General features: G+C 50.2%; 1 protein-coding gene across 1 annotated transcript; it reads right to left on the bottom strand.

Annotated features, from left to right (window-relative positions):
* Positions 1 to 7,421: 7,421 nt before the first annotated feature.
* Positions 7,422 to 23,890, bottom strand: LOC311351352 (uncharacterized protein; the record flags this gene model as incomplete). The annotated part of the gene is made up of 13 exons (XM_084471472.1): positions 23,740 to 23,890; positions 16,862 to 16,997; positions 16,161 to 16,299; positions 15,937 to 16,053; positions 15,314 to 15,428; positions 15,078 to 15,218; positions 14,298 to 14,409; positions 11,368 to 13,709; positions 10,708 to 11,057; positions 9,647 to 9,749; positions 8,570 to 8,623; positions 8,272 to 8,385; positions 7,422 to 7,649 (listed from the first exon to the last, which is right to left on the bottom strand). Exons 1-13 carry the CDS (start codon positions 23,749 to 23,751, stop codon positions 7,422 to 7,424), a joined length of 3,963 nt encoding a protein of 1,320 aa, XP_084327598.1. The 5' UTR covers positions 23,752 to 23,890.
* Between the last annotated feature and the right edge of the window lie 2,559 nt (positions 23,891 to 26,449).

A 26,449-nucleotide genomic window follows, 5' to 3' on the forward strand; every position in this document is an offset into this window, starting at 1 on the left:
GTACTGGTGTCAGTACTGACGCACTGGGCCTGTACTGTAGTACTGGTGTCAGTACTGACGTACTGAGCCTGTACCGGTGTCAGTACTGACGTACTGGGCCTGTACTGTAGTACTGGTGTGAGTACTGACGTACTGGGCCTGTACTGGTGTCAGTACTGACGTACCGGGCCTGTACTGGTGTCAGTACTGACGCACTGGGCCTGTGCTGCTGGTCCTGCAGGCGGGTCTGGGCCAGCTGGTTGACCTGATGGGCGTCCAGCTCCGTCAGCTGCAGCTGTTCCTGTCGGCGCTGGTGCTGCGGGGCGGGGCCCTGCGGGGCCTGGCCCTGGCCCAGGTCCGCTCCCAGGCCGGCCTGCTGGCCCAGCTGGATGTGGTGGGCCAGCTACGGGGTCTGCCCCTCAGGGCCGGCGAGGTGCTGGCGGACCTGCAGGAGCTCACCGTGATCCTGCTGCAGCTCCTCATCAACTCCACCCCGCTGTACGCCATGGTGAGTCCGGCTTAGTGCGTTGTGGTACTACAGCCCTTAAGCACTGTTATAATGTCAAAGCCCTTAACACTGTTACAGTGTCAAAGCCCTTAAGCACTGTTACAGTGTCAAAGCCCTTAACACTGTTAGTGTCAAAGCCCTTAGCACTGTTAGTGTCAAAGCCCTTAAGCACTGTTACAGTGTCAAAGCCCTTAAGCACTGTTACAGTCTCAAAGCCCTTAACACTGTTAGTGTCAAAGCCCTTAACACTGTTAGTCTCAAAGCCCTTAGCACTGTTACAGTCTCAAAGCCCTTAAGCACTGTTACAGTCTCAAAGCCCTTAAGCACTGTTACAGTGTCAAAGCCCTTAAGCACTGTTAGTGTCAAAGCCCTTAGCACTGTTACAGTCTCAAAGCCCTTAACACTGTTACAGTCTCAAAGCCCTTAACACTGTTACAGTCTCAAAGCCCTTAAGCACTGTTACAGTCTCAAAGCCCTTAAGCACTGTTACAGTGTCAAAGCCCTTAAGCACTGTTAGTGTCAAAGCCCTTAGCACTGTTACAGTCTCAAAGCCCTTAACACTGTTACAGTCTCAAAGCCCTTAAGCACTGTTACAGTCCCAAAGCCCTTAGCACTGTTACGGTCTCAAAGCCCTTAACACTGTTACAGTAACCCTAGCCCTTAACACTGCTACAGTCTCAAAGCCCTTAGCACTGTTACAGTAACCCTAGCCCTTAAGCACTGTTACAGTCTCAAAGCCCTTAACACTGTTACAGTCTCAAAGCCCTTAACACTGTTACAGTAACCCTAGCCCTTAACACTGCTACAGTCTCAAAGCCCTTAGCACTGTTACAGTAACCCTAACCCTTACCAGTTCCACTCTCAAAGCCCTTAACACTGTTAATAATATTAATAATAATAATAATTAATTGAATTTATATAGTGCTTTTCTAGACACTCAAGACACCCAAAGCGCTTTTACAGTGAAGGGGGGACCTCACTAACCACCACCAATGTGTAGCACCCACTTGGGTGATGCACGGCAGCCAACCTGCGGCAGAACGCTCACCACACACCAGCTTGAGGTGGAGAGTGAGGGAATTAATGAATGAGCCAATTATATACAGGGGGATTATTAGGGGGCCAGATTGAAGGAGCCTGGTTGGGCAGTAGTTTAAGCCAGGACACCGGGGGGGGGGGGGGATCCCGTACTCTTTGCGATAAGTGCCCTGGGATCTTTTATGACCTCAGTGAGTCAGGACCTCGGTTTTACGTCTCCTCCGAAGGACGGAGGGCTTTGGGACTGTTACAGCGTCAAAGCCCTTAACACTGTTACAGTGTCAAAGCCCTTAACACTGTTACAGTAACCCTAACCCTTAGCACTGTTACAGTAACCCTAACCCTTAACACTGCTACAGTAACCCTAACCCTTAACACTGCTACAGTAACCCTAACCCTTAACACTGCTACAGTAACCCTAACCCTTAACACTGCTACAGTAACCCTAACCCTTAACACTGTTACAGTAACCCTAACCCTTAGCACTGTTACAGTAACCCTAACCTTAGCTCCTGTCTCTGCCTCAGCTGCAGCCTAGCGACCAGGACGTGGACCTTTGAGCCATCTTACACTCCTGAATATAACTGTGAATATATGTACTGTGGGGATGTTTTCAGTGAATATAGATATCATAGCACATATATATATATATATAATGTTAGAAGCAGCCGGTGGATGTGTTAGTAAGGGGATAAAGAGTGGAGGTTTATTCACGGCCGTAGCTCACTGATGTCAACTGTGGCTTGTTTCAGAGTGCGTGTATTTAAAAATAAAATTGCAATAGTAACCGTTTCCATGTTTTTTACTGACTTTATTTTGAATAGTTGACAGCAGAATAAATATGTTCTACTCACAACAAACACTTTTAAAAGCACGGTTGCAAGGAACGTTAAACGGCCCAAATTCTAGACTTCACTTCTACCCAAGATGGACTTCTGTGACACACAAACACAATCTGTACACTTCATTTTGAATGTGTGGATGAAAAGTTTGGGCTGCTTTGGCCTTCAATCTTCAACCCTCAATCAAACGCCAAGGCATATAATGATATCTCAAAGCCCTTAACTCAGTTCCTGTCTCAAAGCCCTTAACAACGTAACAGTCTCAAAGCCCTTAACAACGTAACAGTCTCAAAGCCCTTAACAACCTAACAGTCTCAAAGCCCTTAACTCAGTTCCTGTCTCAAAGCCCTTAACAACGTAACAGTCTCAAAGCCCTTAACAACGTAACAGTCTCAAAGCCCTTAACAACCTAACAGTCTCAAAGCCCTTAACAACCTAACAGTCTCAAAGCCCTTAACTCAGTTCCCGTCTCAAAGCCCTTAACACTGTTACAGTCTCAAAGCCCTTAACTCAGTTCCCGCCTCAAAGCCCTTAACACTGTTACAGTCTCAAAGCCCTTAACACTGTTACAGTCTCAAAGCCCTTAACACTGCTACAGTAACCCTAGCCCTTAACACTGTTACAGTCTCAAAGCCCTTAACACTGTTACAGTAACCCTAGCCCTTAACACTGTTACGGTCTCAAAGCCCTCCACCCAGTCTCCTGACTGAGTCCTGACACTGCCTGAGTCCTGACACTGACTGAGTCCTGACACTGCCTGAGTCCTGACACTGACTGAGTCCTGACACTGCCTGAGTCCTGACACTGACTGAGTCCTGACACTGCCTGAGTCCTGACACCGACTGAGTCCTGACACTGCCTGAGTCCTGACACTGACTGAGTCCTGACACCGACTGAGTCCTGACACTGACTGCGTCCTGACACTGCCTGAGTCCTGACACTGACTGAGTCCTGACACCGACTGAGTCCTGACACCGACTGAGTCCTGACACTGCCTGAGTCCTGACACCGACTGAGTCCTGACACCGACTGAGTCCTGACACCGACTGAGTCCTGACACTGCCTGAGTCCTGACACTGCTCCCTGCCGGTCCCCCCCCTTTTAGCTGCAGCAGCCCAGTGACCAGGAGGTGGAGGACTTCCTGAACCAGGAGCGCTTCACCACGCAGATCGCCCCGCGCCGGAGCTCCACCAGCAGCCTGTTCCTCAAGGCCATGGACGGCCGGCCCCGCCGCCGGAAGAGCCTGTACTCCCGGGCGCGGCTGGGCTCGGGCAGCGCGGCCAGCAGCCCCAGCCCCCAGGGGCCCGGCATGATGGCCAACGGCGGGGGGGGGCCGGAGCCCGCCGAGTGCCCGCCCGTCACCGCCCAGCGCAGACCCTCCGCCACCGAGCTGCTGCTCACCCCCATCCTGCAGTTTGTGTCCCAGAGCCAGAAGGCCTTCGAGTACCTGAGCCCCTCCCTCCCCGGCGGCGACCAGGACAACGCCGGGTCCCCGGTCCAGGAGGAGGAGGAGGAGGAGGAGGAGGAGAAGGAGGAGGCGGAGGAGGAGGAGGATGAAGACTGAGGAGGGCGGAGGCTGAGGGGCCCACTGCGGTGGGGCCTCCAGGTTGGCTGGGAGGGGAGGAGGAGGAGGAGGAGGAGGGCGCGGAGGTGGTGCCGCCGATGTGTCTGGGTGTGGGCCTACACCTTTGTCAACAGGGCTATCGGCCGATTAGTTTGCAGCCTCAACCCAATGTTGGTGCTCAGTGTTGTGTTGTCCGTGGTGATGGAGTAGGAACACAAGACTGATCTTCAGCACGCATTCAGAGCTCCACCTTTGAGCCATCTTAACTCCTGAATATAACTATGTACTATGGGGATGTTTTCAGTAAATATGGATATTATACTTTCATTTCATGAGGTCATTTGAGGCATGTTTTTAGCAGAAGCAGCCGGTGGATGTGTTAGTAAGGGGATAAAGAATGGAGGTTTATTCACGGCCGTAGCTCACTGATGTCAACTGTGGCTTGTTTCAGAGTGCGTGTATTTAAAAATAAAATTGCAATAGTAACCGTTTCCATGTTTTGCTGACTTTATTTGAAAAATTAACCCAAGAATAAATATGTTCTAGTCACAGCGAACACTTTTAAAAGCACGGTGACAAGGTCAACGTCAAACGGCCCAAATTCTAGTCTTCACTTCACTACCCAAGATGGACTTCTGTGACACACTGCATTTTGAATGCGGAGATGATAAGTTTGGGTCCTTTGGCCGTCAATTCTCAACCCTCAACCATCAAATGCCCAACAATACAAGAAGACATTCTTCACATCCAAGAAGTACAAACACATTCAGTAACTGCCTGAATTCAGACTCTTTCTGGAATCCCTGGAAGTCACAGAGAAAGACAAGGCCTGAAGAGAGAACAATTCAAGACAAGGCTGAATGGACCAACTAGTTCACAGCAGCAGACACCAACAGAGCGGCAGTAGAGAAACCACAAAGTGGAAGGAGAGATCATTAGAGTATCAGTAATGAGTGTATACGTACATACATACATACTGCATGAGTACATACATACATACATACATGCAGTCATATATTGATACGAAGTATACAAATGAAACATTGGTTCGTAGTTCGTCTGACGTCTGATTTCTATCTCGGCCTGTGTTCCCATTCTGACCCAGTTCTTCTTCTTCTTTGTAAACGGCCGTCAGGCCATCATCCACACAGTGGTGTGTCCCATAGCGCGTCATCCATAATTCATCCCCATCTTACGGAGGTCGCTGTAATCAGAACCCAAGAGATGACCTTACATCATCAAGATAGTCAACAGTCAGGTACAGCACGGTGGTTTAAGGACCAGCAATACTTTACCTCAGTTCCACCAGAGATGTCAAATGTACTTGATACAAGCACCGGGTACTTAGCTTAGGTACAGAACTTAGCGTGTAATTCATTCAAAGTAATTAGCATTCCAGGAATTAATAACACCATATTCCACAGTAACCTAAACCTTTTACAACACCACATATCTTTTTGAGAGGCGTAATTTCCCTGCTAGCCATCAAGGGACCATTAGAGCATCAAAGTATTGTTCGTTTTGATACATGAGAACCATTATGAATTACTTGTAGTGTTTTATCACTGAATAATTTATACGTTTCCCATCCTAAAGTGGACAGTCGTCTATTGAACATTGGTCCAGACGTAAAGATGACATCATCCTGGAGATGATGGATGACATGGTGCGTCAACGCGTCATCTCAAACTTCTTTGAGGAAAGTCTGCGGTCTTTCGAAGAAGCGTTTTGAGAAGCGGGTTCGCCCTCAGCCCCGGAGGGACGGTCACGCTCGTTAAAATGCACTTCCTGGAACACATGCGCATTCACAAGACCTTGTCCTTTAATTATGAAACTTTGCAAATATGAAGAGATTCTGAATTGACCGACTGTTAACCTATTGGTGCTTCCCTGTGGAACGTGAGACCAGTATTTCCCAACCTGGTTGTCTCATCCCCACACCCACACAACATCTCCTTTGAACTAGTCTGATGTTAGTGTTCAAAGCGTAGTGGCCCTGTTCACCTGTAACCAAGTTAACAGGAACTAAGGTCAGAACATAAACTCCTGAAAGTACAAAAGTTACAAATGATGTAACAAGCCCAGAGAAACTCCAATGCAAACAGAGTGATGGCCATTTTCTGGAGGCTTGAAATGAAAGACTCCTAACACCAAATACAAACGAGTACATCTTTGATGTCCTGAGTAAAAGGAAGACATTATTTGTGTTGATTTTAATATATTTATACATGAATGCAGTTGAGCCAGTCCTGTCATCTCAAACAAAAGAGTGCATACTGAAGCAGAACCTAAACATCCCCACAAATTCTACCAAACTCGGAAGGTTACCGTACTACTCTACTGCCCCCTGCTGGCCGTGGATAGCCACTGCCTTTCAGTCCACGGGTCTACGTGTAGTACCCTGATGTTACCCTGATGGTACCCTGGTCGTACCCTAATGGTACCCCTGATGGGCCCCAGATGGTACCCTGGTCCTTGATGGTACCCTGAAGATGTCTACCTTGCTCCTTAAGGTGAGAGATGTCATGTAGGCCACTGTGAATTAGTGCAATGCAAATAAAATTGACTTGACGATCTCATCTGCAATGTATCCTGGTCATGGAGGTAAATTACTTTACTGTAGATATGTGAAACAATGTGCTTAAGTCTGCAGGAAGTGAGCAGACACCATTTTATATCAAAAGTGAAACAATGAGACACATCCGATTTTGTATAAAATAAATATATTTATTTGATGAAAACAGGCGTTGAAAATGGAACAGTTCCCTGAACGATTTACCCTTTAAGACAGCAGAGGAGTGGTCTGATCACTTCCCACAAAACAACTTTGCAAACGCACGCAATGAGGAGATCTTGAAAAGCCGGACAGCCAAAAGCAGAAGCCACCGTTGATCCACTTTTAAGACTTCCCCCACACCCACACCTCTAGGCTCAGGTTTAGATTCTTTGCCCATCGAAAAACAACAAACATCAGTTAGTGTGTCAGAAGGAATGTAAACAAGTCACTAAGGGCTGTGCAAAACAGCCCTCACAATGACCATGAAGAGAACTCAAGGAAGGCACACGTTTGATCTGAGTTTTGAGGCACATGGACAAGGGAATGGAAAGGCCCTTCTAATGAACATAGTGACTGTTCATAGAGGCCATCTAGGGGCCCCTGGTCTCAGACAATTTAGAGGCCCCTGGTCCTCCAGACCCTCTAGGGGCCCCTGGTCCTCAGAGCCTCTAGGGGCCCCTGGGCCCCAGGACCAGGGGCCCCTAGAGGGTCTGGAGGACCAGGGGCCCCTAAGGGTCTGAGGTGAGGACCAGGGGCACCTAAGGGTCAGAGGACCAGGGGCCCCTAAGGGTCCTCAGACCCTCTAGAGGGTCCCTGGTCCTCACCTCAGACCCTTAGGGGCCCCTGGTCCTCCAGACCCTCTAGAGGCCCCTGGTCTCAGACCCTTAGGGGCCCCTGGTCTCAGACCCTTAGGGGCCCCTGGCCTGCGGCCCTCTACTTCCTCCTCTTCTTCTTGGTGGGCCGTGAGCCGTGGGCGTTGCGGTCCTTCCCCGGGACGCTCAACCTCTTTTTGGGACGTAAAACCTTCTCCTCTGGGCCCCCGTCCGGACCGGGCCCCGGGTCTCCAGGGGGCGTGGCTGGCCGGTCCCTCAGGGAGGGGTCGGGGTCAACGCCCAGCAGAGCCGTCAGCTGGAGCCCCTCCCACAGGCTGGGCGCTCCGCCCTAGAGGGGGAGACGCGGCGGTGAGGGGGAGACACCAGCAGAGGCCCCCCGTCACCCCAGCCAGCCGTCCCTCAGGGGGCGGAGGGCTGGGAGGGAGGGGAGGGCTGGAGGGGAGGGGAGGGAGGGGAGGGAGGGCTGGAGGGGAGGTGAGGGTGGGAGGGCTGGAGGGGAGGTGAGGGTGGGAGGGCTGGGGGGGAGGTGAGGGTGGGAGGGCTGGAGGGGAGGTGAGGGTGGGAGGGCTGGAGGGGAGGTGAGGGAGGGAGGGGAGGGAGGGAGGGAGGGAGGGAGGGCTGGAGGGGAGGTGAGGGTGGGAGGGCTGGGGGGGAGGTAAGGGAGGGAGGGGAGGGAGGGAGGGCTGGAGGGGGGGTGAGGGTTACCTCTGTGGGGGAGTGGAGGGGGTGAGGTGGGTGAGGGGGTGAGGGGGTGAGTAGGGTGAGGGTTACCTCTGTGGGGGAGTGGAGGGGGTGTGGGGGTGAGGGGGTGAGGGAATGAGGGTTACCTCTGTGGGTGAGGTGAGGGGGTGAGGGGGGTGGGGGTTACCTCTGTGGGGGGGTGAGGGGGGTGAGGGTTACCTCTGTGGGGGAGGTGGGGGGGTGAGGGGGGTGAGCGGGGTGAGGGTTACCTCTGTGGGGGAGTGGAGGTCCACGGCCAGCTGCAGGTCGGTGATGAGCTCTAAGGCGGTTCTGTACGGAGGCCGCTTCCCGTGACAGAGGCGCTTCTGGAGCCGACCCAGAGCCTGAGGAACACGCTCACACTCAGACCTGTGCACACACTACTGTCTCCTCTCACTACCATAATCGTCAGTAAGTACTTTATCAAGTACAAATCCTATTTGCCTGGTGTTGCAGTTCCCGGATCGTTATAAAAGGAACGGTTTAGTTTCTCTTGGCCGCTGGTCAGATACAGAAGTGTTAGCATACCTCTGTGGGGTTTCCCAGCCGGCAGAGCAGGGACAGCAGCGCGCTTTCACACTTCTGTTGGGAGAGGAGCAACATCAGCCTCATGTACACAACGTGAACCTCACATCTACACAACGTGAGCCTCATGTACACAACCTGAGCCTCATGTACACAACCTGAGCCTCATGTACACAACCTGAGCCTCATGTACACAACATGAACCTCACATCTACACAACGTGAGCCTCATGTACACAACCTGAGCCTCATGTACACAACCTGAGCCTCATGTACACAACCTGAGCCTCATGTCTACACAACCTGAGCCTCATGTACACAACCTGAGCCTCATGTACACAACGTGAGCCTCATGTCTACACAACCTGAGCCTCATGTACACAACCTGAGCCTCATGTCTACACAACCTGAGCCTCATGTACACAACGTGAGCCTCATGTACACAACCTGAGCCTCATGTACACAACGTGAGCCTCATGTACACAACCTGAGCCTCATGTACACAACGTGAGCCTCATGTCTACACAACGTGAGCCTCATGTACACAACCTGAGCCTCATGTCTACACAACGTGAGCCTCATGTACACAACATGACCCTCATGTGTACACACACTAGCAGAGCCAGTGTGTGGTTCTAGGACCAGAGTGTGTGTGTGGTTCTAGGACCAGAGTGTGTGTGTGGTTCTAGGACCAGAGTGTGTGGTTCTAGGACCAGAGTGTGTGTGTGGTTCTAGGACCAGAGTGTGTGTGTGGTTCTAGGACCAGAGTGTGTGGTTCTAGGACCAGAGTGTGTGTGTGGTTCTAGGACCAGAGTGTGTGTGTGGTTCTAGGACCAGAGTGTGTGTGTGGTTCTAGGACCAGAGCCAGTGTGTGGTTCTAGGACCAGAGTGTGTGGTTCTAGGACCAGAGTGTGTGTGTGGTTCTAGGACCAGAGTGTGTGTGTGGTTCTAGGACCAGAGTGTGTGTGTGGTTCTAGGACCAGAGTGTGTGTGTGGTTCTAGGACCAGAGCCAGTGTGTGGTTCTAGGACCAGAGCCAGTGTGTGGTTCTATGTTCCGGTATCGTGTGCGGTGCTTCATACCCGCTGGTCCAGCAGGCTGAGGCAGGGCGCGTAGGTCCTCTCTGAGATGTAGGGGTCTCTGGGGTCCGACAGGTCCTGGCACACCGAGCAAACCCAATCCGGTCTACAATCAGAACCAGCAGAACCGGTGAGATGGGGAACGTGGACTACACCATTTGGAATCAAACAAACCAATTCAAAAACGACTAAAACATGGGATTGAGACCAGACCATGGTGGACCTAGGATCAGAGACCAGACCATGGTGGACCTAGGATCAGAGACCAGACCATGGTGGACCTAGGATCAGAGACCAGACCATGGTGGACCTAGGATCAGAGACCAGACCATGGTGGACCTAGGATCAGAGACCAGACCATGGTGGACCTAGGATCAGAGACCAGACCATGGTGGACCTAGGATCAGAGACCAGACCATGGTGGACCTAGGATCAGAGACCAGACCATGGTGGACCTAGGATCAGAGACCAGACCATGGTGGACCTAGGATCAGAGACCAGACCATGGTGGACCTAGGATCAGAGACCAGACCATGGTGGCCCTAGGATCAGAGACCAGACCATGGTGGACCTAGGCTCAGAGACCAGACCATGGTGGACCTAGGCTCAGAGACCAGACCATGGTGGACCTAGGATCAGAGGAGCAGACCACCATTGGTGGTCTCACTCCCTTCGTCCCATACATGCAGGTGCATTCAGGTTCACCCTCAAATAATTTGGATGATGCCGCCCACTCAACCGACCACCCCCCCAGTACGGTGAAGTGGGGACCGGCTCATGACCCACATTTTAATTGGGTCGCCAAATAAATAAAATATCAAAAAAAAAAAAAATGTAATGTTAACGTTGTTCGAATTGATTGAATGATTGAATGTGTGATAACAATAGCTACCCTAAAATAAAAATAAAAATAATAATAATATATAATAAATATAATATATAATAAATAAATAAAAAATAAAAATGGAACCAGACGGCTCTGGACGGCTCCAGACGGCTCTGGATGGCGGCGGGCCCCTCTGACGGGGACACAAGACCTCCAGGCAGACAGAGGGCGCTCTCACCTGGGCTGGACCCCGGGGGGGACGTGGCAGGCGCTGTGGAAGCTGCGCTCGCACCGGCTACAGGCGGCGTCGCAGGACGGGCCCCGGCAGCACGCGCAGGGGACTGCCTGGGGAGGGGCCCCGGGCCCCGACAGAGGCTCGAGGCCCTCAGGAGCCTGGGGGCCCTCAGGGGACGGGGGCCCCGACAGAGGCTCCAGGCCCTCAGGGGACGGGGGCCCCGACGGAGGCTGGAAGCCCTCAGGGGACGGGGGCCCCGACAGAGGCTCGAGGCCCTCAGGAGACTGGAGGTCCTCGGGGGACGGGGGCCCCGACAGAGGCTGGAGGTAGGCGTCGGGCTCCTCGTCGTGGGACTGAAACGCAGAAGGAACTCGGTTAGATTGCTTGGTACCTTGGGCTGTCTGTGGGTCGTACCATACTGGGCCACAAAGGGGGGCTAGTGGGTCGTACCATACTGGGCCACAAAGGGGGGCTAGTGGGTCGTACCATAATGGGCCACAAAGGGGGGCTAGTGGGTCGTACCATACTGGGCCACAAAGGGGGGCTAGTGGGTCGTACCATACTGGGCCACAAAGGGGGGCTAGTGGGTCGTACCATACTGGGCCACAGAGGGGGGCTAGTGGGGGACGGATCAGAACGTGGACAGATCAGAACGTCTCCTACCGGGTCGTCCTCCATCAGCTCCTCCAGGTACATCTCCTCCGGCGTGTCTGCGACGTGGAGCAGGTAGCGGGGCGGCGGGCGGCCCGGAGCGCCCGAGGACAGCGGCAGACGGTACAGAGACACCACCGGCGACAGACTGCAGGGGCTCCCCGCCGCCAACGCCCGACCGCAGACCTCCACCTTGATGGCCCTGCTCCGCTCCTCCCTCCGCTCCTCCCTCCGCTCCTCCCTCCGCTCCTCCCTCGGTTCCTCCCTCGGCTCCTCCCTTGGCTCCTCCCTCGGTTCCTCCCTCGGTTCCTCCCTCGGCTCCTCCCTCGGTTCCTCCCTCGGCTCCTCCCTCGGCTCCTCCCTCGGTTCCTCCCTCGGTTCCTCCCTCGGCTCCTCCCTCGGCTCCTCCCTCGCCTCCTCCCCGAGCGGCTGTGGAGCGTCCAGGAGCTCCGCCTCTGGAGACTCAGGCCTGGCCTCCGGTGAAGCCCCCGCCGCCGGCGTGCAGCCTGCTCCACGATGCGGGCCGCGGGGCTCCGGGGCCGCGTCCTCGCTCAGCGGGGAGGAGGCGGGTGAGGCGGCCGAGGCGGGGGTCGTTCCCTGAGTACCCGGCGTTCCCACGCCCGAGTACGTCGGCGGTTTTCTTCGGTCCTTGGTGTCCGAGGGCTCCCCTCCGTCCTTGCGGGGGGACGACGCCCGCTCGGGAACACTGGAGGAGATGTCCTCGGGGGGCTCCGACACGGTGGAGCTGGGCTCGTTCTCCTGGACGTCGGGAGCCTGCAGACGCTCCTCTGGCCCCTGGCTGGACGAGACCTCGCAGGCCGAGTCGGCCAGGGCCTTCACCGTCCCGGTGGTGGTCGGTGGCGGCGGCGGCGGCGGCGGCGGCGGCGGCGGCGGGGCCTGTGGAGAGGGCGGGCCGGGCTCACTGCACTCCGGGTCAGAGGGTAAGGCGTCGAAACATTCCAAGATGATCTGGTACAGAATGGGGTTCTGCTCCTTGACCTGGTTCGCCCGGAAGGAGGCGGCGGTGTCGGCGGGGCTCGGCCGCGGTGACGGGGCGGGGGGCGGCGGACTGGGGCCCTTGGTGACTGACGGCTGGATCTGGTTCTGAGTCAACTGTTGCTTTGACGGAGGCGGGGGCGGCGGACTGGGGCCCTTAGTACCGCGTAGTTCCGCTACGTCACGGTTTCGGCTTCTTCTTACTTCCGACCGAGGGCGGATGCAGCGGAAACCGTCAGAGGGAAGAGGTAATGCCTTTGGCGACGACGGCGACGACGGCGCTTCACTCGGAGCGACTCGTGGACGGACAGAGCTGTCCGTAGAAGAAGCCTTCGGCCGCTGACCCGGGGGCGGGGGCGGCGCCGGCTGCTCTCCGTTTTCAGACTTTTGGTCCAGCACCAACGTGGGCGTGCGGGACACAATGGGCGCCCCCAACATGATAAACTCCTGGTTCAGCACGCCCACCGCGCCGCCCGTCATGTCCTTAAAGAGGCTGCTGGAGGTTATTATGGGGTAGAAGTTGGTGCCGATGGGGAGGACACAGCGGGCGGCGGGATTGGGGACGAGGTTGGCCACAGACGTCGGTGTGCGTTCCGCGGAAGGCTTCGGAGGCAGAGGCTGGGCCTTTGGTGTCACCGAGGACCTGTCAGAGTTCACTCCTGAGTGACCGGGCTGGGCCTGGCTGTACCGCGGCTGGTGGCCTGTGGGGAGCCACCATTGGGTGGTGGTGGCGGCTTGACCTATTTGCGATTGGCTTTGATGATGGCCTGACCCGGAATAATAATTGCTGGCGCTCTGAAGGCTCGATCCAACAATGCTGGTCTGCTGTTGGCTGGTCTGCTGTTGGCTTGTCTGCTGTTGGCCGGTCTGCTGTTGGCTGGTCTGCTGTTGGCCGGTCTGCTGTTGGCTGGTCTGCTGTTGGTTGGTCTGCTGTTGGCTGGTCTGCTGTTGGTTGGTCTGCTGTTGGCTGGTCTGCTGTTGGCTGGTCTGCTGTTGGCTGGTCTGCTGATGGCCGGTCTGCTCCCATGAGGACTGTGTGGTGGGGGCAGCATATCTAACATTTGATTGGCCAGGGAAAATGGCAGGCAGATCTGAAGACCTGGCAGGTCCCAGAACTGAGGCGTGACTGACTGAACGTTGGGGCGGAGCCGGGCGCGGGGGGGGTCTGGTTTGGGGGAGGGCCGTGTGGGGCCGAGGAGGGGGATAGAAGGAGGTTGTTGCGGTCGAAGCGCCCAGGGTGGGCCAGGGGCCAGCGGTCAGACCCACGGCGTCCGGTGGCTTTGGAGAATTGCGGGAAAGCCATTCTTGAGGGTCGATTTTCTTGCACGCGAAAGGAACCTGAGACACTCGAAGCACACCTGGCAAAAGAACAAGCAACACATAAACACGTGAGATACTGCAGCTCCAGCAGACATCAGGGTCTGCGGCTCCAGCAGACATCAGGGTCTGCAGCCAGTCCTTGGCAGCATCTTCTCTTGGGGAAGACGAAGGAACATAAAACCTAGATGGATCTTCTGGATCTTTTGTACCCGACTCTTAAGACTATTCTAGTCCCAGTATGTCCTAACCTAAGCCAGATGTTAACGTTTTTCATGTACACCCAAGTGCAGAGCAGCTTTTGGTCCCAGGACCCACATCTTTCCCACCGTCAGTACCGTGTCAAAAAGTGAGACAGACAACGAACACGTATGTTTGATGTGTATAACATACTGGTAACGTACTGATTATCTGTTTGATCGTTACATACTGAGAGAGCGGGTGGGTATGAGGAGGATTCTGGTTCCAAGAACACGTGTTGACCTGCACCGTGTCATTCTTCTACTGCAGCCGTGTCCTCCACCACATGACACAGGCAACACCTCTCTCTCTCTCATTATGACGCCAGGGTACCACAACAACAACAACGCCTGAACCTCTGACCTTCCCCTGACAGGGATTGTACTCACCAAGGGAGAGGATGGACTTGATGGCGGCGTGGTCGATGGTGAGGGTGGGCTTGGTCATGGTCTTAGGGGGACCGACTTCCTGGCTCAGAATCCACTCTGACCAAGCGTTCATCTGGAAGGATGAGCAGAGCGTGTTCATCTCATGATGTGCAGAGCGTGTTCGGCTCATGTTATACAGGCCAGGAGAGCATGTTCTGCTCATGATATACAGGGCAGGAGAGCGTGTTCTGCTGATGATATACAGGCCAGGAGACTGGGGGCTGCACTTTAAACCAGCCCAAGGTGAATCCAAAAGGTCAGGCAGAGGACTAAATAGTATAACAGTAAACAATATACTGTATACATACACTACTGTTCAAAAAGGTTGAGGTCACCCAGACAATTTCATGTTTTCCATGAAAACTCTTTATGCAACAGCTTTCAGCTGTGCCAACATAATTGCCTGAGGGTTTTCTCATCATCAATTCGCCTTTTAACACGATGAGCTGAACAATGTACCATTAGAGCACAGGAGCGATGGTCGCTGGGAATGGGCCCACGAACACCTATGTAGATATTCCATTAAAAAGCAGCCTTTTCCAGCTAGAATCGTCATTTACCACATGAACAATGTCTAGACTGTATTTCTGATCAATTGAATGTCATCTTCATTGGAAAAAAAGCAGTGCTTTTCTTTAAAAAAATAAGGACATTCCAACTGACCCCAACCTTTGGAGCGGTAGAGTATCTAGCGTATGTTTCATTGTGTGCGCATTGTGTGCGTTTCATTGTGTGCGCTACCTCCGTTTTGCGGGCCAGCAGGGTCTTGATGTCCGCCGCGTCGTCCTCCAGCTTTTTGATCCGTACGGTGTAGTCCTCCACCTTCTCCAGCAGGTCCTTCATCGTGGTCTTCAGGACCTCCTCCTCAGAGGTATAAAGGGCCTGGAAACAGACGCAACGTGGCTGCTGTAACATCGGGTCTCTCCCTGGCAGGGTTAAGGAGGTGTCATCTTATCCAACCGAGACGCTTCGCTTACCGACACTTGAGCGTAGTGATGGGATAGTCTCTCTTTGAAATGGAGGCAGAAGCTTTGTACGAGCCTTTGAAAGGAGACCTTCATTTCCTCTTTGCTGTATTGTATCTCCTTCAACCTGTAGGTGGAGAAATCTTCAGTTCAAAACCTTCCCAGCGACACCACACACACACACCACACAATTCAACCATTTCAACCCCGGATCAATACACATGTGTATTGATTGAGGATGCACCCATTTGTCCTATACTGTAGTTTGCTCTTGTATTGTAGGACTTTAAGGGCCTTGTCAGCAATCATATCAATTGTAAACATAAATATCTTGTTCGACATTTACATTTAGGGAACTTAGCAGACACTTTTATCGCTATCATTCACACATCAACACCCCGACGGCGGAGTCAACCACGCAGGGCGACAGCCATCTCCCCAGGAGCAGTCACACCTCGACACTCCGCTAGGAGGAACTGGGGATCGATCTAGCAACCTTCTGGTTCCCAGCCAACCCGCTCTACCTAACCCCTGCCGAAAACGCCTCTCCAATAGGGATTCAACCACGTGTGTTTAACAGCATTCCAGCCTGTGATCCGCTGCAGTGTCCCCCGTCCACAGAGATCGGGTCTCACCTGGAGCTCATCAGCATGATGCTCTGCATGGCCTTGTCCGTGTGCTTGTCTACGGGTATCAACAGACCGTACATCTGCTTCCTGATGCTCTGGTACGCCTCGTGGACAAACTGGAAGCTGGAGGGGGCGTGTGGGGGAGGAGGAAGCAAAGGGTCAGACCTCAAGAGACACCGCCTGCACCGCACGCTCTTCATGCTGTATGCCGTTAGTGAATCGGTACGCACTCGTGGGTGCGGTGGTCCATGAGCTGGCAGTCGCGACAGGTGCGGACGTCACAGGTGAAGCAGTAGAGCTGGAGAACCTCCTTGTGGTGGAGGGGACAGTAGGTGGACCTGGCTGTCGAGTCCGACCTGGGGAAGTCCGCTGTGAGGACAAACAGCGCTCTTAAACCAGGACCAGTTTCAACCTGGCCTACAGTCTTTAGTCTTAACATGCAAACATGTTGAGTGACCCAGTTGAGGCTGTCAATCAACAATGAAATCATACACCACAGACCTCTGAAGAATAAGTCCCGCCTCTGAGGCTGCCGGTTCCCTCGGTCAAATGTCTATGGGGATTAACGTGGGGTTTTTGAATGATCGTACATAAACTCTGTAGGTGGCGAAGAAGTAAAAGCGACATTTGAGAGAGACATTTGACCGAGGGAACCGGCAGCCTCAGAGGCGGGACTTAATCTTCAGAGGTCCATGTGAGTGACCAAACTGATTCCACATGGTGAAGAACAGGAAGAACTCTGAGTGCAGTGCAGTGCAGCTTTAGGAACTGGAACACAGGGACCACACGGTACTTGTGATAGTACATAGTGGTTGACAAGGGTAAAACAATGGTCATGTAAAATGATGCGGGACACAGTTGAGGTTTGCCACGCATGCTTTAGCAGCCGGATGCTATTGAAGGTCAATGCGGCCGTGCGAGCGGGACTGACCTGGGCGCTGGTTCAGGATGTGGTGGGAGCGCGTCATCTTCACCCTCTTGTGGGCCTCCACGCAGACCTGGCACAGGGCCTCCCCACAGTCCACACACCAGGCTGTGGCTGCCGCCCCCCCGCCACAGCTGGTACACTACAGAGGCACCAGGAGACAACAGTACATATAACGTCAGCAGCAATCATTCACCACCATGCAAGCAGACTCCAGCTTAAGAATTGTAGAAGGTTGGTGTATTCTAGTGTCTCTCTGTGTTCAAGTTTCTTATGCCGCTTTTCCACCGCCAGTACCAGCTCGACTCGACATGCCTTTTTTGCGTTTCCATTGGCAAAAAAAGTACCTGGTACCTAGTACCGGGTACTTTTTTTTAGTACTACCTCCGTCGAGGTTCCAAGCGAGCAGAGTAGGTACTTTTGTGTGACGTAAACAGGCTGCTGGTAACTGATTGGCCAGTGGCTGTAAATGGGAATAATCACTCAAAGTTAAGTTGTGTCCGGCGTGGTTGGAGTCCACGAACCCGCTCTCGAGGGGGACACTGATCAGCGTTTCGCCGTGTATGTCGCTCCTTTGCTGGGGCTAGAGTTAGGCTGCTCGTGGTTGTGTGTGTCGGGCGTGGTTGTGTGTCCCCGGCGTGGCTGGAGTCCACGGACCGGCTCCGGAGGATCAGCGTTTCGCTGTTTCGTTTTAGTGTCGTTCCTTTCCTAGGGCTCGAGTTTCGCCTCCATCAACGTTACCGTATGACAACAATAGACGCGCAGTCATTGCGCTTTTTATTTTATTTTATGTCCCATCATAACCTTTCCCGGGAATCAGGAAATAGTCTTGATCAGATTCAGATTTCCCGGGAATCGCGTCTCCCGTGATTAAAACCTAACCTATTAAAACCTAACGACCCGCCCATGGTGGAGAGGTTCTTTTCTACGACCCGCCCACATTGAAGAAGTACTTTTTTAGATGGAAACGCGCCTGGAACCGAGTCGAGTCAAGGCGAGTTGAGTCGAGTCGAGCTGATACTGTCGGTGGAAAAGTGGCATTAGTGTTTGTTATGGTGTGTTCCAGATGCCTCGTACACCGTCCGCACGAGTTGCGGCATTTCACCGAGGCACGACCCCCTTTTGGCCGTAATATCTCGGGAGTCTGAGAGTCCACCGAGTTCAGTAAGGTTGACCGTACGACTCGGCAAACAGACATGGCTGCGCCCATAATGAGATGTATTTTCTTTGTATTTGTACGACGTTGGTCATTTTAAATGTTGATTTTAAATGCTCTTAAACACTTGATTACATTGCTGCATTAATCCGGAGACCAATTTATGCATTGCACGGTCTCTGCTACAGACAGAACCCCAATGACTGGAGGAACCCCCTAAACATCGGTGTAGAACTAGGCCTACTTTAGGTGCTCCATGGACCATCTTGGTTTATTTTTATTTGTTGAATCTTCGGTAAACCTTACTTAATTGAATTCTCTTCTTTGTGCTTAAAAGGCGATTTTTAACCCCGTTATCGTTTTCCTGAGGGTCCATGTTGAGGGAAGTAAAAACACAGACGAAAATTGATTCGACGTAGCCAGAGATCTACACTAGCCGATAGCAGAACGGATGCGCTCCCAGCCACTAGCCACAGTGGCTGTGCATCCGCGCGCATCCTTTCTGCTATCAGCTAGTAAGGGCTTTCTGGATATGTCAACGGGGTAATCTGAGGTGATTGACTCCATGCAAAAACACAACGTTTATACTGTTTCGCCACGCTATTTGAGTTAAACAAGCACGGTGGTGTCTCGTAAGGAACAAACTTGTGTTACATAGATCTTGGAATGGTTTTCTGAATGTGTTTAGAGGCCCAAAAAGCGGATAAAGAGCTTGCCCCCATAGGTTAGCGTTTTAGCTATTCCGTAGTGCCGGCAGCCAGTGCAGATCTCTGGCTACGTCAAATCAATTTGTCTGTTTTTTTACTTCCCTCAACATGACCCTCAGGAAAACGATAATGGGGTTAAAAATTTGGGTTCTCCTAAAGAACTGTGCATGTTAGATATCTGACGACAACAGACACATCTGAAGAGCTTCAGATGGGTTTATTCCTTATTGGTTGGAGGATTTGGATCCGCTATAGCAGTGTTTATGATGGCCTGTCGGTGGACATCTTCAGATGGGTCAGATCTTCAACACGCCCGGTTCCCATCGTAAAATATCCACTCCCAAGTGGCCCAGCCTGGTCAACCACTACGCTACCCAACTTTGTGCCCCTCCACTCCTGGCCCCCACGGGTAGAATGGGTACAGACCATGGGTACAGACCATTGGTACTACCAACCATGGGTACTACCAACCATGGGTACAGACCATGGGTACTACCAACCATGGGTACAGGCCATGGGTACAGACCATTGGTACAGACCATTGGTACTACCGACCATGGGTACAGACCATTGGTACAGACCATTGGTACTACCGACCATGGGTACAGACCATAGGTACAGACCATGGGTACTACCAACCATGGGTACAGACCATGGGTACAGGCCATGGGTACAGACCACGGGTACTGACCATGGGTACTGACCATGGGTACTGACCATTGGTCAGAGCATTAACCAATCACATCGGTGTATCTGATTTAGGCGGGCCAAAAAGCATTGCTGTTTTACTGACCGGATACGGCAAGAGTATTTTCTATTGGTAAGCTCCGCTGGTCTGGATACGTCACCCCTTGTATTCTTCTGATTGGTCGTAGTGTTATACAATTGTGTGCAGTGCTATTTTCAAATGCATGCTTGGTGGCGCCCCTCGAGTTGGGCCATTTTCATTACTCATTGCCAGACCCTACAGCTTTCTAGATGTGGGTCTGGATTTACAGGCTAACAAAACCCCTGAAGCTGCAGAACACACAACCTTATCGGTAGCTGAAAAGAGTCAAAAGATTGATTGATTGACATGACAGGAGAGACCAAGGGACATGTCTGTGAAGGCTGCAAGACCAAACAGCAAGAGAGGAGGAATGAAAGGAATCTACACAACAAATGAGTCAGTAGAGCAGCATGGTGTCAGTGTCAGACTTCATGGCTACACTGGCAATGCAAATGCAAACTATCTTATCACCTTTGAACAAAGAGATCATAGCTGCTTTCACATATGGACGTACAACCGTCTATTCTCCCGCTATTCTCCCGACGGGCCGTATATGTGAATGACATATCCTGACATTGGACCTCCTGAAAAAGGACTACCCCTAAGGTAGTATTTTAGCAGGCGGAAATGTTAATTACGTGAATTATGTGAATGAGCAGTAGAATGTCGGCATTTCACACCAGTTGAGTGGGCGTGTTGATGACGCTTGTGTCTACGTTTGTATGTTATTGAGTGGCACCCGCACCCTAAACGATAATCAGCCTTCTATGAGCAGTGGAATGTCGGCATTTCACACCAGTTGAGTGGGCGTGTTGATGGCGCTTGGGTCTACGTTTGTATGTCATTGAGTGGCACCCGCACCCTAAACGATAATCAGCCTGTTGCCTTTTGTTTGCTGAATGGTTTAAAACATATTTAAATGTGGCACGGCTTTTCAGAGTCATTCGTGGTGAACGCTAAATGATAGGTCTCATAACCCTCAAAGTACACATCATACAATAAATTACAATACATGAATTCACCGCTGCATGCGTATATAGAAAATGTTTTCTTTATTATTATCTTATACCTTTCCTGCTGTCGGCTCCCAGACCGTAGTCGAGGAGCACAGGGGAGACGTTCCCTCCAGCTCCGATGTTCTCTCGGTGGTGCTTATAGGTCGGAACATGGTCGGAATGAAGCGGCCACCGATTCTTGACAGGCTGGGTACTTTATTCTTAGTTTTGCTAACTTTACAGTACACGTTTGCACAGACACAACTGTGACACACATGCGCTAACTCTCATAACAATTATTATGGACAACAGTTAGCTGAAAATTATAGGGTCCCGTCCTTCCACTCCCTGTTTTCTCAGTTAAACACAGAAATCAACTACATTTGTCCCTGTTAGATGAAAATAAGTGAAATTAAGCCATCCTCCGGTAACGCAGTCGTTCGTGACGCCGTTCTTGTTCGTCGTTTCTTCTATTTGTCTCTAACTCATGCTCCAATCTTTCATCGATCGATGCAGATGTTGTGGGTGCAACAGAATATATGACGCATCGCTGCAGCAACATTTAAGATGATCGCGATGAGTTCTGCCCGTTCTGCCTCCGCGCTGTCTGCGGTCAAACCAAAACAAACCGAGACCCTACGTCATATACCACCCCTTGCAAGCCCGCCCCCCCTAAACCAGCCGGAGATTCTACTGATGACCCTCACGGTCGAACCTCCTGATCCACAAATGCGGAGAAATGACGGAGGACATATGTGAAAACGGCTTCTGATAGTGATAATAGTGATCATAGTGATGATGGTGATACTAGTCATCATAGTGATGATGGTGATAATAGTGATAATAATGATGATGGTGATAATAGTGATTATGGGAGAAGAGTACTCTTACATTTAATGATAATATGTAATTTATTATCTTGCCTATACGCTATATGAATCTAATAAGTGTGGAGAAGCATTGACTAAACACTACAGTACCTCTCTCCCCCAAGCACAGCTGCAGGAGGCCACCATTATGGCTGCCGAGGTGAACGAGTACAGTGGCCTAAGTAGCGACCCCCCCGAGACTGACATGTTTAATGTATGGAGGTAGCGTGTTCTAAATATGGTGATGGCCCGGTTGCGGGCCCAGAGGATGGAATGGGAGAGAGTGAGTTAGGGGTACAGTATATCTCCATATAAGGAGAAGGAATGGGACGATGAGAAGATGCTGTATGGATAACGGAAGGGCAGAAAGAAGCATATGGGCAGAGATTTGGGAGTGGGTGTGGTAGATAAAACCGCATTTAACACTTTAACAAAATAAGAGAGTTCGAGAAGACCGAAGCACGAAAGATAAAGACTTTATTATTACTCGTGATGCGAGTAAGAACATAGCCGCGTGGGTTTGACAAAGAACTGAAGAGCCACTGCCATCATCACCTCCTCCCATGTGCTCTTCCCTTACATGGAGATGTACTGTACGTCTTGGCCCGCAACCGGGGCCTCCACCATATTTGGAACACGCTAGCTCCATACATTAAACATGTCAGTCTCACAGTCAGTCCCACTGTACTCGTTCACCTCGGCAGCCATAACGGTGGAATCCTGCAGGTGTGTGTGCTTGGGGGAGAGAGGTACTGTTCACTCAATGTTTCTCCACACTGGGTTAGGTGAGATGGGTTAGGGTTAGGGTTAGGGTTACATTAGAGCCATGTAACGTATATATATATAGAGATATAAAAGTAATTAGTAAACCACGCATATATGCTGATGTACCTCTTGTACTCTTGGCCTCTTATGAACTCATCACACCTCCCTGGTAATCCCCTAGAGGCCCTCAACTCCCATTCCAGCTAATCCCCTAACAGCCCATAGACTTTATACTGTACATCCTGTCTCCTGGAATCAACCTTACTTGACAATGTATACATATTATCATTAAATGTAAGAGTACATTTCTCTATTAGTGGCTCCTCGGTTCTTGGTCAAACCAACTCAGCCTTGTTCTTACTTGTTCAAGTGATAATAAAGTCTTCATCTTTCATACTTCCCGAACTCTCTTATTTTGGTTGAGTGTTAAATGCGGTTTATCCACCACAATATCGGTATCAGCAGATAGCCAAAGCTGCGGTATCGATATCGGAAGTGAGAAAGGGGTGTGTCAGGACATCCCTAGTGGTTGGTGATAATAGTGTTTTAGTGATCATAGTGATAATAGTGATCATAGTGGTGATGGTGAGGCTAGTGATCATAGTGATGATGGTGATACTAGTGCTCAAGGTGTGTTCACACCGCACTTCGCCCCGCGACACGTTTCAATGTTAAGTGAACGTGGAGACGCGAATCGGGCGAATTTTTTTTTCGCCTATTCGCGCGCGCCGCGAATAATTCGGCTGAAGTTGAAATATTTCAACTTCTTCGCGGCATTCGCGTTGAAACAGCCAATCAGCGTTCACTCCCTGTGGGTAACGTGGGTGAAGGAACGTAAAACAGCCAATCAGCGTTCACTCCCTGGGTGACGTCACGTAACAGCCAATCAGTTCACTCCCTGGGTGAAGTAACGTAAAACAGCCAATCACCGTTCAACCGTTCAGTGAACCGCAGCTTGGAGGAGAAAGTGATTGTTGCCGTTTGCGACTCCCGCTCTATATCTACATATAATATATAAATATCTATATCATATACGATATATATAATATCACGGCACAAAGCGGTGTGCGCCTCCGGATTATATTATTAACCCATAAACGACGGGCTCTCCCTCTTCCACAACAGGTACAGACACACATCTCGGCCATGGTTGATGAGAATGAATTGGCATGAATGACCGTTGCCAGGCAAAAAAAAATAGGCGCGAATAGGCCTATTCGCGCGAATAGGCGAAATGGGACAAAGTGCGGTGTGAACACACAGTCATAGTGATGATGGCGATAATAGTGAACATAGTGATACATCATGATGAAACGGAGGGTCGAGCCCACAACACGTTTTAAACCGAAGCAGAATGTATCCAGTATCATGGATCATATGTGTTTATCTCAGACAGTGAATATTTTAATTTTAATTTTATTATATATATAATATTATTTGTATTTATATATTAAACCAGACGAACAACAGAGACAAGTTCACCAAGCATTGACCAGCTCTGGTCCCGACCTTTAACACAGCGGACCTTTAAACTACAACCCGAACTACAGCCCGAACTACAGCCCGAACTACGACCCGAACTCCCGCAGCGCTCCACTCACTGAACGTGTTGTTTAAACTCACCGCGGTCAGCATGACCCAGATGGTTCTTCTCCTACTCCCAGATGGTTCTTCTCCCACTCCCGGGTGGTTCTTAAATTCTTCTCCTACTCAGAGATGGTTCTTCTCCTACTCCCGGGTGGTTCTTGACTTCTTCTCCTACTCCGAAACGGTTCTTCACTTCTTCACCTACTCGGAGAAACGGAGCGCTGAGCCCCCAAACAGGCACTGCAGGCTCGGCGCGTCGAGGTCCACCCCTCGTCCCACGTGGACCCGCCCCTTAACGTCAACCAATCACAGCGTCCTATTCGTCCTATGTCATCAGCCAAGCATGTCCAAGGAGATTATTTATCTACCATGCGGTTGTTCTGTGGGTTACCTTGTTTACCTGCTTAGAACGTATAGGACCCGCCCCTTAACGTCAACCAATCACAGCGTCCTATTCGTCCTATGTCATCAGCCAAGCATGTCCAAGGAGATGATTTATCTACCATGCGGTTGTTCTGTGGGTTACCTCGTTTACCTGCTTAGAAATTGCTTCTTGTATTTTGGACTACGATCAACCGTGGCTGGTACCACTATCACGTTACATTTTTTGTTTTAACTTATTTTATTATTATTTTTATATCTATTTACTTTATATTGTATTGTTGATGCTGTGTGTGTGTGTGTGTGTGTGTGTGTGTGTGTGTGTGTGTGTGTGTGTGTGTGTGTGTGTGTGTGTGTTGAGGTACCAAGCATAATCATTTTACTCTTGTGTAGCCTACTTGTACAATAAGAATGTAATAAAAGCAATTCTGATTCTGATTCTAAGAATATCTTAACTCCACCGACAGTGATATATTGTTGTTTCTCTTTCTTCTGACAAGTCTAAGTCGCTTTGGATAAAAGCATTTGCTAAATGCTAAACCCTAAATGTAAACGTGAATGTATAGGGAGTTGTGATTGGTCAGTGCATGTAGAAGGAATCCACAGATTTTGGGAACATAACAAGCCTGATTCAGGTGGAAGTTCTTTACAAACCAACTCAGGTTTTGTTGTTACTTGTTTACAAGTGATAATAAAGTCTTTATCTGTCAAACTTCAGCTTTCTTGACCTCTCTTAGTTTGTTCAGGTGTGGTTGTTTCAGCACGACACTAGACGAGACAATAGACTCACACACAGGCACGTGGCGCACACTGTGACAAGAATACACGCTGACACATCTGTGTATTATACAGTAAGAATAACACATCTGTGTATTATACAGTAAGAATAAAACATCGCTGACACATCTGTGTATTAAACAGTAAGAATAACACATCTGTGTATTATACAGTAAGAATAACACATCTGTGTATTATACAGTAAGAATAAAACATCTGTGTATTATACAGTAAGAATAACACATCGCTGACACACCTGTGTATTATACAGTAAGAATAACACATCTGTGTATTATACAGTAAGAATAAAACATCGCTGACACATCTGTGTATTATACAGTAAGAATAACACATCTGTGTATTATACAGTAAGAATAAAACATCGCTGACACATCTGTGTATTAAACAGTAAGAATAACACATCTGTGTATTATACAGTAAGAATAACACATCTGTGTATTATACAGTAAGAATAAAACATCTGTGTATTATACAGTAAGAATAACACATCGCTGACACACCTGTGTATTATACAGTAAGAATAACACATCTGTGTATTATACAGTAAGAATAAAACATCGCTGACACATCTGTGTATTATACAGTAAGAATAACACATCTGTGTATTATACAGTAAGAATAAAACATCGCTGACACATCTGTGTATTATACAGTAAGAATAACACATCTGTGTATTATACAGTAAGAATAACACATCTGTGTATTATACAGTAAGAATAAAACATCTGTGTATTATACAGTAAGAATAACACATCGCTGACACACCTGTGTATTATACAGTAAGAATAACACATCTGTGTATTATACAGTAAGAATAAAACATCGCTGACACATCTGTGTATTATACAGTAAGAATAACACATCTGTGTATTATACAGTAAGAATAAAACATCGCTGACACATCTGTGTATTATACAGTAAGAATAACACATCTATGTATTATACAGTAAGAATAACACATCTGTGTATTATACAGTAAGAATAACACATCGCTGACACATCTGTGTATTTTACAGTAAGAATAAAACATCGCTGACACATCTGTGTATTATACAGTAAGAATAACACATCTATGTATTATACAGTAAGAATAACACATCTATGTATTATACAGTAAGAATAACACATCTGTGTATTATACAGTAAGAATAACACATCTATGTATTATACAGTAAGAATAACACATCTATGTATTATACAGTAAGAATAACACATCTGTGTATTATACAGTAAGAATAACACATGCTCCTCTGAACAAAGGACACTGGGCGGGGATGTTGAAAATCTGGTTTGTATAAAGTTTTGCATATCAACAGGGTGACGGGCCAACACGCCTCCATCCTGCAGACTGTTAAAGTTTTGCATAATGATGATGATGATGGCCTGGTGCTTTAAGCGGCCATCAGAGATGTCCCTGAGCACTTGATTATGTCTATGGTTTAACCAGACATAATAAAGATTAGACGCCGCGTCGACCGCTAACTGCCGACTGGCGCTGCCGAGCCGCGGGGGCCGCCACCTTGGACCGGTCGACCGCTCCACTCAGTGTGATCTGTTTCGCAGCTGC

The sequence above is a fragment of the Micromesistius poutassou genome, assembly GCF_964030765.1.
Source record: "Micromesistius poutassou genome assembly, chromosome: 8".
In the NCBI taxonomy this organism is placed as follows: domain Eukaryota; kingdom Metazoa; phylum Chordata; class Actinopteri; order Gadiformes; family Gadidae; genus Micromesistius; species Micromesistius poutassou.